We start from the raw sequence: 13,884 nt of genomic DNA, 5'->3' as shown, positions 1-13,884 counted from the left end.
CAGGTTCAAGGCCGCCGGGCTCGGGAGGGCGGGAAAATATAGGATCACGTGATTCCACACACCACGCCCCTCCTCGTTGCTGTGCAACCCCGGCCCCGCCCCCTTTCAGTTGCCGTGGCAACTCGCGGGCTCGCCCTCGGTCGCCATTTTGCTCTGAGGGTATCTGGGAGAAGCGGTACCGGACGGGGTGGGTTCGGTTTCACAGCTTTAATGTGCCTTCAAAAGGGCAAGGACTGAAAGTTTAAACCCTGAGGCGAATCAGAAGTTATGCTGCTCTCAGTGCTTGTTGTGTGTACAAGTGAAGTGTAATTTGGAAGTCATGCAGGGTCTTCAGCACACAAGTCACAAATAGGAGAGCCAGAGCTGGGCACACACTTCTTGGCCATAATAGGGTCTTGATGTGAGGCTCTCCTGATGCTGGAGTGAATATTTGGCCTTTTCCGCACCAGTCACAATTTTAGATGCTGTTAGAGCAGAGAAAAAGGCACTTCCAGGGATTCCATAACAGATTTAAGAATATAATTGCTTTCCTCAGAATTAAAGTACAGATGCAGCCTTCACATCTCAGACACAACTTCTAGTGAATTATACTAATGATTTAAACCTCAAGTTTATAAGATAGAACTGCAGATTTTCACCAAAGGCTTCAGCAAACTCCACAGAAATGTGAAACTGAGTAGCTATTGAAGCCTAATGCAAAATCACAGAATATCCTGACGTGGAAGGGACTCATGGGGATCCTTGAGCCCAACTCCTTTCCTGCACAGGAAAACCTCAAAAATCCCACACTGTGCCTGAGAGCATCGACCAAATGCTCATTGAGATCTGTCACCTTGGGGCCATGATCGTTCCCTCAGGAGCCTGACTGTCCTCTGGGGGGAAGAGCCTTTTCCTGGTATCCCAGTTAATCACAGAAATACAGTCTGGTTTGGGTTGGAATGCACCCCAAAGATTATCCAGTTCTACCCCACTGCTGTGGGCTGGAACACCTTCCACTAGACCAAGATGCTCCAAATCCCACCTAACGTGGCCTTGAACACTTGCAGGGGACGGGCCAGCCACAGCTTTCCAGGACAGCCTGTGGCAGGGCCTCACAGCCCCCACGGCCAACAATTCCTTGCCAATAGCACGGATACTTTGATTTTTGGTCATGTATTCCAATACATGTTGTTTCAATAGAGTTGTCTTTATTACTTCATCTGTGATGTTTCATGTGTCTGTGCCAACCCTGCTGGGATCGCCGTAGTTCCGCTTTGTCCCTGGTAGCCCCATCCCTGGCAGGCTGAGGGCAGCGGCTTCACTCGGTGCCGCCATGGCATCTTCCTCCCTGGCAGGCTGAGGGCAGCGGTTTCACTCGGTGCCGCCATGGCATCTTCCTCCCTGGCAGGCTGAGGGCAGCGGTTTCACTCGGTGCCGCCATGGCATCTTCCTCCCTGGCAGGCTGAGGGCAGCGGCTTCACTCGGTGCCGCCATGGCATCTTCCTCCCTGGCAGGCTGAGGGCAGCGGTTTCACTCGGTGCCGCCATGGCATCTTCCTCCCTGGCAGGCTGAGGGCAGCGGTTTCACTCGGTGCCGCCATGGCATCTTCCTCCCTGGCAAGCTGAGGGCAGCGGCTTCACTCGGTGCCGCCATGGTCCCGCCCCGTCCCTGGCAGGCTGAGGGCAGCGGCTTCACTCGGTGCCGCCATGGTCCCGCCCCGTCCCTGGCAGGCTGAGGGCAGCGGCTTCACTCGGTGCCGCCATGGTCCCGCCCCGGCAGCGGCTTCACTCGGTGCCGCCATGGTCCCGCCCCGTCCCTGGCAGCCTGAGGGCAGCAGCCTCAGTCGGTGCCGCCATGGTCCCGCCCCGTCGCTGGCAGCCTGAGGGCAGCAGCCTCAGTCTGTGCCGCCATGGTCCCGCCCCGTCGCTGGCAGCCTGAGGGCAGCGGCTTCAGTCGCGGGCTGAGGGCGGTGCGGCCGGCCCGATGGCCGCCGTGTTCCTGGTTACGCTGTACGAGTATTCGCCGCTGTTTTACATCGCCCTGGTGTCCGTCTGCTTCCTCGTCACCAGCGCGCTCGTCCTCGGCTGGTCAGTGCTCTGGGGCCGGTGGGGCTCGGCCCAGGGGATCTGGGCTGTGCTGAGGGGGGCAAGGCCAGGACCATGGCAGGGGCTTGGAATGGTCCCTTCCAACCCAAACCCTCCTAGGCTTCTAAACGAGCAATAAAAATAATTTTAAAAAGAAATTATACATATTTCTGTTAAGCTCGTCCGTCTTTTAGTAATACCGAAATGTTTTCTTAATGTTTTTCGTAGTATCATTCATAATGTTGTCAAACAATGCGTTTGTATCTACTGAGCTCTGTCCAGGGAAGACAGAGCGGAATGTCCAGGGAAGGGAACGGAGCTGGGAAGGGTCTGGAGCACCAGGAGTGGCTGAGAGAGATGGGAAAGGGGCTCAGCCTGGAGATAAGAAGGCTCAGGGGGAACCTTCTGGCTCTGCACAACTCCCCGGGTGCATCTGGGGTCTTTTCCAACTGAAATGATTCTGTGAATCTGTGAATTGATCTCCTCAAGTGTCTCAAGGGGGTAGGGGGGTTAGTGTAAGAGCTTCTGCTTGTGTTTTGAGAGGATGCCACGAAAATGCCACTCTTGCCTTTTTCAGAAACATTCAGCTCCCTGAATGTCCCTAACTCTCAGAAGTGGCTGTAAATGTAAATACTGGTACTTGTCAAGAGCAGAGCATTGATCGGCAGTCAGAATCTTACATGTAGGAATTGTGGCTACACCAAACTCCTGTGGCTTGTGGTGAAAATAAAACTGGAATTGCTGAAGTTCACTCATTGGTTCCATGTTAATATCTGCAAAGTGCTGGTGATAAAGCTATCTTTTTTAAAATTATGATACTGAACCATGATTTAGATTAATCTTCATCATGTCTATCCCTAACCACTGATCCTTTTGCCAATTTAATCATTATTTATCTACTTGTACTAAATGCTGGCAATCCCCTTTTCAAAAAAGTCTGAAATAGTTGTGTGCTACAAGATCCTTATATGTGTGCACCTGTCCTCTGGTGTCTTTTGGGTATGCAGAGGACTGTCAGAGGCATTTTTTTTTTAGGATCAGAGATTACAGTTGCACCTGCACTAGGTGTTTTTGGAGTTTATGGATATATATGCATTTCTTTCTTCAAACTGGATATTAGGGGCCTGTTAATCAAGGAGGAGCTGTAGCCAGGAGCTCAGCACATACAAGCAGGTGAATGTGTGGGCAGCTGCTCAGAGGTATTTGCTGCTCACTTGGAATTCTCCTGTTCCGTGGCCATGACCAGGAGCCTCCAAGGGATTTCCCTATGCCTGCAGCTGCAGTTACAGCTCAAGTGCTCCTGAACTTGTTCAGGAAAACAACTCAAATCCTTCATTTGCCACACAGAATGCAAATGCACAGCCACTGTAAATGCAAATGGTGTCACCGGAGCACAGAATACCTGAGGGATTGCTGCAGTGGCATTTGGGATCCCCCATAATTTTCAGCATTAATTTGTTTAATGATGTGTTTGTGGTGATGTCAGTCAGCCTGAAGAACACCAACTGTTGAGAAATGTTTGTGTTCTCATTTGTCGAGCCTTGCAGTGATGGGAGGAGTCTGCTCCTGTGGCCAGCCCTGGATACCTGTGGCTCTGCTCACAGTCCAAGTAGGTTAATGCACAGGCATCTCCCAGAGCCAGTCCCACAGGTGCCCTGGGCACAGGTGTGGAGTGGAATTTAGATCACCTGATTACCTGGGATTGTATTTTTAGCTGGAGGGGAATGCTCCTATTAGGAGGAGCTGAAGGCTCAGCAGCTGTTGGAAGTCTGGCTCTGCAGAAACATTAATTCATTAACTAAACCCTTGGAAATTCCTGGTTTTTCTAAGCTAGTACTGACTTGAATAAATTAATGTTCTCCTCCAACAGATAATGATCTGGACTGTTAGATCATAAAATAAAAACTGTATCTTTATTTATCCTTCCTACACTTTTTACACTTAAAATTTACAGAAAACCACACCTTACAGTGGAACAGAAAGGCCTCTGTGCCTTCAGCTGCTGCTAAAACTGTACCAGAGGCTCTTTTATCTTACAAGCTTTCATGATGGTAATCCTGTTGCTTTCAACCAGCAAGGAAAGTTTCCAAGGAATAGGGATTTTCCTTCACAATCAGGCAGATTCTGGTATAAAATAGGTTGCACCTTTACATGCAGCTGCAGAGATCAGCTCTGTTGAGGTTTGGATATTGAAGAAGGGAAACAGCTGCTGCCTCTGGTTTCTTTGTGAGATGTTTAACTGGGATATTCCCCTGCAGCACCAGGGAAGTCCCTGAGGGTGTTTTCCCTTGTAGCAGAGAGAGCTGACCCTGTGTGTGCTAAAATCAAGGATGGCCAAGAGCCTCCCATGATGCCACTGATGAAATGCAAATGTTTCTGTGGAAGGAATGGCTTTAAACAGACACAGAGCAGCTTGAGGTTGGATATTAGGGAGGAATTCTTGGCTGTGATGGAGATGAGGCCATGGCACAGGGTGCCCAGAGAAGCTGTGACTTCTCCCAGATCCCTGGAATTGTTCAAGGCCACGCTGGATGGGGCTTGGAGCACCCTGGGATAGTGCAAGGTGTCCCTGCTCACGGGAGGAGGCTGGAGTGGTGCTCAGCTCTGCAGGACTCAGATGGGGGGAAATTCTGGCCTAGTCCTTTACCACTAGAGGGCACTGACAACTCTCTTTAATTTTATTCCCTTAGTGGGAACCCAGAGCAAAATATTCCCCCTTTTTTAGATTCTCTGCATCACTGTGCAGACTCCTGCCTTCTGACAAAAAGCTGAAGTCGAAATGGCAGGATATATTTATCCATGCATCCTAGCAGATATTCTGGAAAGCCAAGCTACCTCTGTTTTGCTGCTTGCTATTTAGACCTGACAAAAAAAAAATCAGATGTGTCAACGCTAAGACATTCATTCTTCTTGTTTTGTGTCTCCTAGGTTTGGTTTGGGTGTTCCTGTTATTCTGAGGAACTCAGAAGAGACAGAATCCAGCACAAGGGTATTGAAAAAGCGGATGAGACAAGTGAAGAATCCTTTTGGGTTGGAGATCCCTAATCCTGCTGCAGCTTCAGTAACAAGTCAGTGCATTTTTTATGTGGTTTTTGTCAACTAGCATCCCTGAACTTGGTACTTTCCATTTTCTGCCTAGAATCAGGATGGTTTGGCTTGGAAGGGACCTTAAAGATCATTGTTCTTGCTCTCACCCTTTTTCTCTGTCATTATTCTTTGGAAGTACACTTCCATTCCAACAGAAATAAGCTTTTACACAGTTTATAAACGTGGTGTTTTTAAAAGTGAAATTTTGGATATGGAGGTACAGTTTAATTCTCATTAATGGAACACTTCCTGCTATTACAGATGTTTAAGTAACTAAAACAGTTGCAAACTACCAACCACTGTGGGCGTTTCGATAAATTTAATGGAACTGTAGAATTGTACAGAATTCATTATGGAATATGTGCCACCCACTTAAATCTATGCCCAGCTCTTCAGCAGTGTTTGGAAGTGCACTATTTTTAATAAATAGATAAATAAATCATCACCCTCTTTTTCTATCTGTTCTCCAACGCAAACTGAATTTAAGTATCTGTTTGGATCAGAGTTCAAGATATCCCTGTCATTCCTGAAATCACCCACACAGGAAGTGGAATTCGTGGCCTTCTGCATCACTGGGAGCAGTGAGCAAGGCTGAGCATCTTCCACCCACACAGATATGGGGCCCTCCAGTGCATGAGGAAGGGCTGCAGCAAATTTCCCCCTCCCTCAACATAAAACCCCCCAACACAACAAATCCAACATTTCAGTAACTGGGATTTTGCAGGAGCTTTTTGTTGGTGGAGGAAGTGTTTAGAAGTTGTCAGGTTTTTGGAAAAAGAATGGAGAGCATAGATACTCTTTTTCTCCTCTGCATGATCAAGAGCTTTATTCTTTGAGACCACAGAGAGTTTTGTAGATGAGTGATCCAATTAATGTCATTATCTCAGGAGGGAATGGACTTTGGGCTAAGGCTTGTGCTCTTGTATCTGCCAGTGAGTGTGTAAAGTGTTACCAGAAGTTAAAATTTACCATTCATAAAATGCATGTGGTATTTTTGTGAGTTTAATGAGCCATTTTATCTCCTCACACCCACTTCCTAATCCCCACTGACTTCCATAAACACTAATCTAAATCTAAATAGTTAGAAGATTTGTTTATAACGATAAATAATTTTTGTTGTTTTATAATGTTTATCATTTTAGGAGTGGCCTCATTGCAGCCTTTCAGTACCTAAAGTGAGACTAGAAGAAACTTTTACAAGGGCCTGAAGGGACAGGAATGGCTTCCACTTCCAGAGTGCCAGGGATAGATGAGATAGTGGGAAGAAATTCTTCCCTGTGAAGATGGTGAGGCCCTGGCACAGGGTGCCCAGAGAAGCTGTGGCTGCCCCTGGATCCCTGGAAGTGTCCAAGGCCAGGCTGGACAAGGTTTGGAGCAGCCTGAGATAGTGGAAGGTGTCCACCATTCTATGATAAAAATCTGTGACACTGAAGTTGTTTTCTGCTTGCAGCTCTTCAAGCATCTTAGCAATTCCAGGATTCTTACACATGGTGAGTTAATGAAATCCCTCTCCTCTTTCTCCAAGGGGGGGTGACACTGACACCAGACTGCCTGGAGGACTGTGTCCTTACCTGCTACTGGGGCTGCAACGTCCAGAAACTCCACGAAGCGCTGCAGAAACACGTCTACTGCTTCAGGATAAAGACTCCTCAGGCATTAGAGGATGCTCTCTATAACGAATACCTCTACAAACAACAGCACTTGTATCCTTTTTTTGAATTGTTTTGACAAAATATGTTGGGTTTTTTGGCACAGAGAGCATTGAGGATGGTGATTGCACCACGGGTTTTGGCACAACTCATTTATGAACAAACATGATGAGAAATACTCTTTATGCAAACGTCACATTTGTCTGCAATTGCAGCCACTGATTGTTTTCCTTGACACAGACAAAGCATTAAAAAAAATGACAAGGCAGAGAAATATTGTCAGTTACCAGAAGATGCTCAAGTTGTGGATTTTGGCCCTGTGCCTAGAGCTCGCTATCCCTTGGTAGCATTGCTGACGTTAGCAGATGAAGAAGACAGAGAAATATACGATATTGTAAGTAATAGCAGAGTATATTTCAGGGTCACTGTGTTTAAGGTCTGAGTGTTTCAGGAGAGAGGCTTGAATAAAGCAGCTTCACTTTCCTGTTCCCTAGAATTTGGTCCCTCACTTTCTTATTTTCTAAAATAAAGCAGTTCAAAGCTTTAACTTCCAAACCTCAGTCTTTGAAGAGGCAATGGAGAAACATTGCTTACTCTTTACTTACTCACTACAGCATTTAACAGATGCTTGTGAATTCCCCAAAGCTTCTGCCTGCCCAGGTCCCTGTGGTCAGAAGAATGAGGGTTGGGGCAGTTTAGCAACCTGTTACTCTGATTTCTGGGATCACACGGGCCTGTGGTGGAGCTCTTGCACTGCTGCAGACTCTTGGATTCTGTTGGCAAGGCAGGAGGATCTTTTTTAAAGTCTGGCACAGATATGAAGCTGATTGTTGACTTGGCTGTTAGAAACCTAGAAATTACCTTTCTGCCCTAGGTCTGTGTCATGGTTGTGTCTCACAGGACCCAGCTCCAGGGCACTTACAGGAAGGGGTGAAGGTCTGGCTTGAGGCTGGTAGGAGATATTCAGCTCCCCAAAAAAGGTCTCCTCCTAATCTCTTGCTATTAAAGCAGCTTCAGCCTTGCCACATGCTGTTGGATACCCTTTATAAACTCTGAATCGATGATCTCTGAATAATTTGAGACACACTTTTATCTCCCATCTTTTCATTGGATTGATAATCTGCTTGCACCAGCTCCTTGAACAGTAGCACAACTGAACTCAGAAGCAAATTGCCTAAATCCACTGAAGACTTTTCCATGCATTCACCTACAAGCTGTAATCACACCAGTGCCTAAGAAATCTCTCCCCTTTCCAGGTGATGGCTGTCCTTGCCTTTCCAGGTGATGGCTGTCCTGAGCTTCTTGTCACCTGATTTTAGGACTGCCCTCCTCCCTCCTGTCCCCACTTGAGATGTTTTAATACATTTTTGTAGGTTCACGTGTCAGGTTGGTTTAACATAAAGAGACTCTAAATGTAATATTTGAATGTATTTGACATTAGCATGGGCATGAATTTGTAACAACTCTCTTTTGAGCCTTAACATAGAAGAAAGGGGTGGAAGGAGAGTGGGGGAGGTATTTTTCCTCTGGTGTTGGAGGAAAGGAACACATCTAGAATCTGTAAATCCAGTCAAGGAGAACTCCACCTGAACTCCTTGCCAGACAAATGTCAGAATTGCGTCTGGCTTGTTGAAGCAAACTTGTAAAATAGAAGTGGAGTGTGGAAATGGATCTTTGCCAGTGTGATATAACCATTTTGAATTATTTGGGGGGTCTGTGTTGGGGGTCCAGCACTGTGGATGGTGTTCCAGTGTCTCTTTCCTGGGGGGGAGGGAGTTGATTTTCATCCTAACTGGTTTTGTGGTAAGATCATCCCTACTTGATTTTGTGCCATAATTTTCCTCTAGATCCAGAAAATTAGCATGACCATATATAAAAGTTACAGAAATTACTGGAAGACTTTAATGGCTAAAGTAGAAGCTTAGCTTTCAGGCACTGTGATTTAGGAAAAAAAAAGACTCTTTTGCCAAGGAATAGTGAAATCAGTTCTTACAAATCCATATGTGTAGGTACATACACATTTGAACTCTGTATTTAATTAGCCATGTGTGGATTTTGAAGTGCAAGTCTAATTTGCCTTTAAATTTCTTTTTAAAGCAAAACAGCTTCTATATTTCATTTCTCTTTTGACAGCTTCTGGGAACTACAATAATATTGAATTTCACTTTCTTTTTTCCCAGCCTTTTAGAGACTATTACGTAATTTGGGCAGGGTGGGGGTAGTTAGGCACAGCATGCAAGCTTGGAGTGCTTGTGTTTCCAGAGGAATTATCTGAAGTCAGCCCGTGGGGGTTCAGAATCCTTTCCAATGAAATTTGTCTTTGGCCTGCTCAGATTACAAGCCAATCACTTCTTAGTGATTTTTGGAGTCTAAAAACTGCAGTCTGTGTGTTTGTGAGGGAAGGGAGAGAAAGTGGAGAAGACTGCTCAGGTGCCTTTCCAGTTTGGGGTGTAATTCCATGAGGTGGGAGCAGCCAGAGCAGGTCTCTGCTATAAACTGGCCACAGAGGAGCTCCATGGGGAAGCAGGGTGGGAAGCTGAAGGAGCACCAAGGGCTCTCTTGTGCTACAATGTCCAGTGTATTTTTTTTTTTTTAATCAATGCTTGCTTGAAGTCAGCATTGTTGGATTCCTGATTGTCTAAGGAATTAAGCAGGTCAGAAGCTGTACCAAAGTAAATCAGAAAATCATGGAGTAATATGGGTTGGAAGGGACCTTAAAGATCATCTTATTTCACCCCTGCCATGGGCAGGGACACCTTCCATTGTCCCAGGGTGCTCCAAGCCCTGTCCAGCCTGGACATCCCTTCCAGGGATCCAGGGGCAGCCACAGCTTCTCTGGGCACCCTGTGCCAGGGCTTCCCCCCCCGACAGAGAAGAATTCCTTCCTAATACCCCATCCATCCCTGCCCTCTGGCAGTGAAACCATTCCCTGTCTCCTGTCCCTCCATCCCTTATCCCCAGTCTCTCTCCAGCTCTCCTGGAGCCCCTTTAGGCCCTGGAGGGGCTCTGAGCTCTCTCTGGAACCTTCTTTGTTCCAGGGTGAACGCCCCCAGTTCTCTCAGCCTGAGTGATAAGTTATTAAACATAGACATTTTTTATGTTTGTAGATTGCAATGGTGGCTGTAATTCACGTTCCTGATGAAAGCTACAGACTTTCCTGCCGAATTTTGTATCAGTATCTCCTCCTAGCTCAAGGTCAATACCATGACCTGAAGGTAAGCTATGCACAGAGTCTGGTTTCATGTGTATGACAGTGTTAACTTTATCTTGTGTAGGCTTTCAGGAGCCTAAATTAGTACAAGACTTCTATTGTCATGCAAAGAACTGGATGGTAGTTAAAATTATTTTATCAGTTAAGTAGTGCCACAGGAACTTACTGTACAGAAATATTTTCCATGAAAATATTCAAGATTTCCTGGAGCAATTAACTGTTTCTAATCTAGGAGTTCTAGTGTCCACTTAGTAAAGCAGAGGGAAGAAATTCACTGTTGTATGCTTCTTCTTTCTAGAATATTTATTTCCTTTCTTCAGAATTCCCTTTTAATCAGGAAAGCCTCAGAAAAAACTTACTTTTTAAAAATTCCTTTTCCTTGCACTATACTTAGGAATCATGCCCAGAAGAATTTGCACTTCATGTAAAATAAGACAAAAAAAGTAGCAGGGGACTGGAATATGAGCAAGAGCAGAATGGGTTGAGTGAAGCAGATTTGACAGTGTGGTAGATATAATTTTGGTAGGAATGGATAGAAGATCCCTCTAGGCACAGAGATTGATGGACCAGAAACAAACCTGAGCTGCTCAAGACCTGAGCACTTCTGTTAAAGTTCATGCATGACATTGATTTGATGCAGCCAAGGTCTGAGGATTTACCTTTAATATTTTTCCACTGTTTTATGTCATTTCATGTTTCTGAAATGCCTTTAACTGGGGGCCAGGCAGCTGCCAGTACCCACACAGAGTCTGGCATTGTTTGACCCAGTGAATGGACCCAGTGGAGCTGGGTGCAGAGACTGGGGGAGAGATTGTTCACTCCTAAATATTTGTGTTTGTGTGTATTTTAGCAACTCTTCATGTCTGCAAACAGTCCTGCACCCTCTTGCAGTGATCCCTTCCCTGCTGAGAGCAGCACTGACAGAGGGCTGCTGGAAAAGGCCGGGCTGGCTGGAGATGAACCAGAATTGCAGGAAGAAAACAGCAAGGACTGTGTTGTTTGCCAGAATGGCCCCGTGAACTGGGTCCTCCTGCCCTGCAGACACACGTGCCTGTGTGATGGCTGCATCAAGTATTTCCAGCAGTGCCCAATGTGCAGGCAGTTCGTGCAGGAGTCTTTTCCACTCTGCAGCAAAAAGGAGCAAGATGAGGATGAATCGACCCGTGTCTTGCAAGATGTTCTTCCTGGAAGAGTTTTTTAGCAGTAGTTATAAATAAAAGACCTGGGTTGTGTGCACTAAGATTAAATGTGGAAGCCAGACTATTTATGGGAGGATATGTAGTGTTAACTTGCAGGATTTTGCTTTTTTTTTTCTGTTGGGTAATTTTCAGCTTCCTTATTTTTCCTCGCTCCATATGCTTGCAGGAGCGCTGCTTACCCTGCAATGTGGACAGGAGAAGTGCGTAGGATAGCTCTGAAGGATGGGATTTTATTTATAACTGCTTCCTAGATTTTCTTGGAGCACTATTGGAGGCTATTTTGACTACTAAATTTAGGCTGTCTACTAAAAACAGAATAAAACTTGCAAGTGCAGTTGCACAAGGTTCATTCTATATTTATTGTGTTTAAAATACTAGAGCTATGTATCATTTTAACTCAGCATAATTTAGGAACTTAGCACTTTATAGAATGTACCATATGAAGGAAAGTAAATATTCTTCATCGTTAACCCCGTGTGTGTTTATTTTGTAGCTGAAGGTTGGACTGTGGCAGGAGCTGGAAGTTGAAGGTGTGGCTCAGGACACTGTTTCTGGCTGGTTTGAAGGATTTGTGTTGAGGGACTTCAGCCAAAGTCCTTTGGAAAGATTTTTGTTGATTTTTCTTGAGCTACATGTTGCTGACACTTTCAAGCCTGAGCCCCTGTGATGACATCTTGAGACTTTCAGTCTTGTTGACAGTGCCTGTAAGAACTTGTTGTTGGTTAATCACTCTCCAGAGTGGTGGCAGTTTTGTGATGCTTTGAGGGATTTCCAACTTTTTTGACTTGCATGGTCAGATTGGATGACCAGCAACAAGTTAACCAGTAACCCTTATCATCAGTCCCAGGAAATGTATCTGCTCTAACAAAGGAAAAAGCTAAAGAATAGCAGAAAATTATTTCCTTTCATTCCAGTGGTGTGTTGTCAAAAGCAATAAAAATGGCTGTTAAGAAAAGAAAGTGGTTTGTTTCTTTAAAGAGACAAATTCTCCTAAACACAAACAGGCTGAGTCTCACTCTGCTCATATAAGGGAAAATGCACCTTAGAACCTGTAGAAATGGGGAGTAGCTACTTTCTGTCCTATCTCTGTTCCCTTGCAGCTTTTCTGCACATCCAGTTCCAGGACAGCTGCTCAGGCAGGGAAAGCTGTGCTCCACAATCCTCAGCTCTGCTCTGCAGCTGCAGGGTACACACAAGATGCTGCACACCTCCAAACCAGGGAAGGAAGCTTCCCCTGCTCAAAGGTATTCCATCTTCACCTTTCCATCCTTCTTTTTTATTGTTTGCTGTGACCTTGCTTCCAAACTCCTGGCAATTACCTCTGAGGAAAAGATTTAGGTGGTGCTGTTGGGAAGAGTAATGGTTAGTTGGAAGGACAGATAGAAGTGGGGAATTGATGCCCATAGCCACAGATTTCCAGCCAGTGATCAGCAGGCTGGTTGTAAGGTAATTTATCTGCTTTGCCTAAAGAGACCATCCTGGCCAGGGACAACTTGGGAATAAACTGCTGGACAAAGCAGGCTGTTGTTTGTGTATCCACCAGGAATGGCACCCTGAGGTGGGGATGGAGCAGTGCCTGATCCATGGCAGCAGCCGCTTCCACACCAACAGCTCACACAGCATGTGGGACAGTGGCTGGGCAGCTTGTTATTCCAGAGGAGCAGGTTAATGCAGTGCTGCTTCCAGCCTGGAGCTGGGCACTGATAATTAGCAGGGACTTGTTTGCCCACGGAGATGATGAAGGAGGTGGTGTTTACTGCTCAACCACAGTAGTCACCAATATTTAATCAATTAATTAAAATCTCCCATCAAACAGCGTGATCCAAACCTGTGGGCTTATTTAATCTCACAGTGAAATGGTATTCAAGTAACCCCACAGAGAGTTCCCTGGTCTGCCTCATCCTTCAATCGATGCCAGTATTAAATAATAATGGCAAGCAGGATGTAGCTGTGCTGAACTGCCAGGCCATGTATTTACCATTAAGTCTGTCCCAGCTTTTCATTTGTTACTTGCTCTTTTAATAGCATTTTCCAGAGATGCTTAGTTGCTTTCTCTGCTCTAACAAGCTTCCTTGCTGGCCCAAATGAAAGACCTGATGAGAGTTATAAAAAGTACAGTAGCTGCCTCATTACATTTGCCCTTCTAAGAAGTCATGCCAAAATACAGATCAGGTGAGAAGGAGCAGCTCTAAAGCTGCCCAGTGTGTCCCTTGGTTGTCTTAAAGCAGGGATTCAAGGCTCTGAGAGAGAAATAAAACCTTCCTGTGACCCACAAAAACAGTGTATTGACAGAGGCTGTTCTGCTCTGTCACCCTGTTGTAATAGAGGTGATATAAAATTCATTTTCTGCTCATTATTGATGATGTTTATGGATTTGGTGACATCAAGGAACGTGGCAGACTTCTGGCAACAGGACTTGGCTCTTCTAAGCAGCACTGAGGTGTTTCAGATTTGTAATGTTTTTTGCTGCAGGAGAGGTTGGTTTGATTTGATTCATCAACCTAATCAGAGCTGAGGCTTCCAAATGGGTTGATCAGACAAAGTGGTGCTATTTAGGGATGTCCCAAGGTGTCTTTCCAAGTGCCAATGGACTGTGACATGGGCATCTTCCTTCTATAGGGAGAGTTGCTGTGTTAAAATCTTCCTTCCTCCTTATCTGCCTCCTAAGTAGAGGG

At 45.7% G+C, this 13,884-nt stretch overlaps 1 protein-coding gene across 1 annotated transcript; it reads left to right on the top strand.

The window, feature by feature from the left end:
- The first annotated feature begins 1,179 nt into the window (after positions 1–1,179).
- Positions 1,180–11,556, top strand: CGRRF1 (cell growth regulator with ring finger domain 1). The gene is made up of 6 exons (XM_056492173.1): positions 1,180–2,066; positions 4,992–5,131; positions 6,676–6,853; positions 7,046–7,193; positions 9,907–10,014; positions 10,861–11,556. The coding sequence occupies exons 1-6, from the start codon at positions 1,963–1,965 to the stop codon at positions 11,209–11,211; spliced, it is 1,029 nt and encodes a 342-aa protein (XP_056348148.1). The 5' UTR covers positions 1,180–1,962; the 3' UTR covers positions 11,212–11,556.
- Positions 11,557–13,884: the final 2,328 nt, after the last annotated feature.

Source organism: Oenanthe melanoleuca, chromosome 5 (assembly GCF_029582105.1).
Source record: "Oenanthe melanoleuca isolate GR-GAL-2019-014 chromosome 5, OMel1.0, whole genome shotgun sequence".
Lineage (NCBI taxonomy): Eukaryota > Metazoa > Chordata > Aves > Passeriformes > Muscicapidae > Oenanthe > Oenanthe melanoleuca.
The sequence above is the reverse complement of the archived record's forward strand: the minus strand, read 5'-3'. Positions and strand labels throughout refer to the sequence as shown.

Bases quoted from the DNA above. Each gene is read 5' to 3' on its own strand.
- CGRRF1 (XM_056492173.1), top strand. From the start codon at position 1,963: ATGGCCGCCGTGTTCCTGGTTACGCTGTACGAGTATTCGCCGCTGTTT. The intron at 6,854-7,045 runs GTATCCTTTTTT...ACACAGACAAAG, and splicing joins CTCTACAAACAACAGCACTT to CATTAAAAAAAATGACAAGG. The intron at 7,194-9,906 runs GTAAGTAATAGC...TTATGTTTGTAG, and splicing joins ACAGAGAAATATACGATATT to ATTGCAATGGTGGCTGTAAT.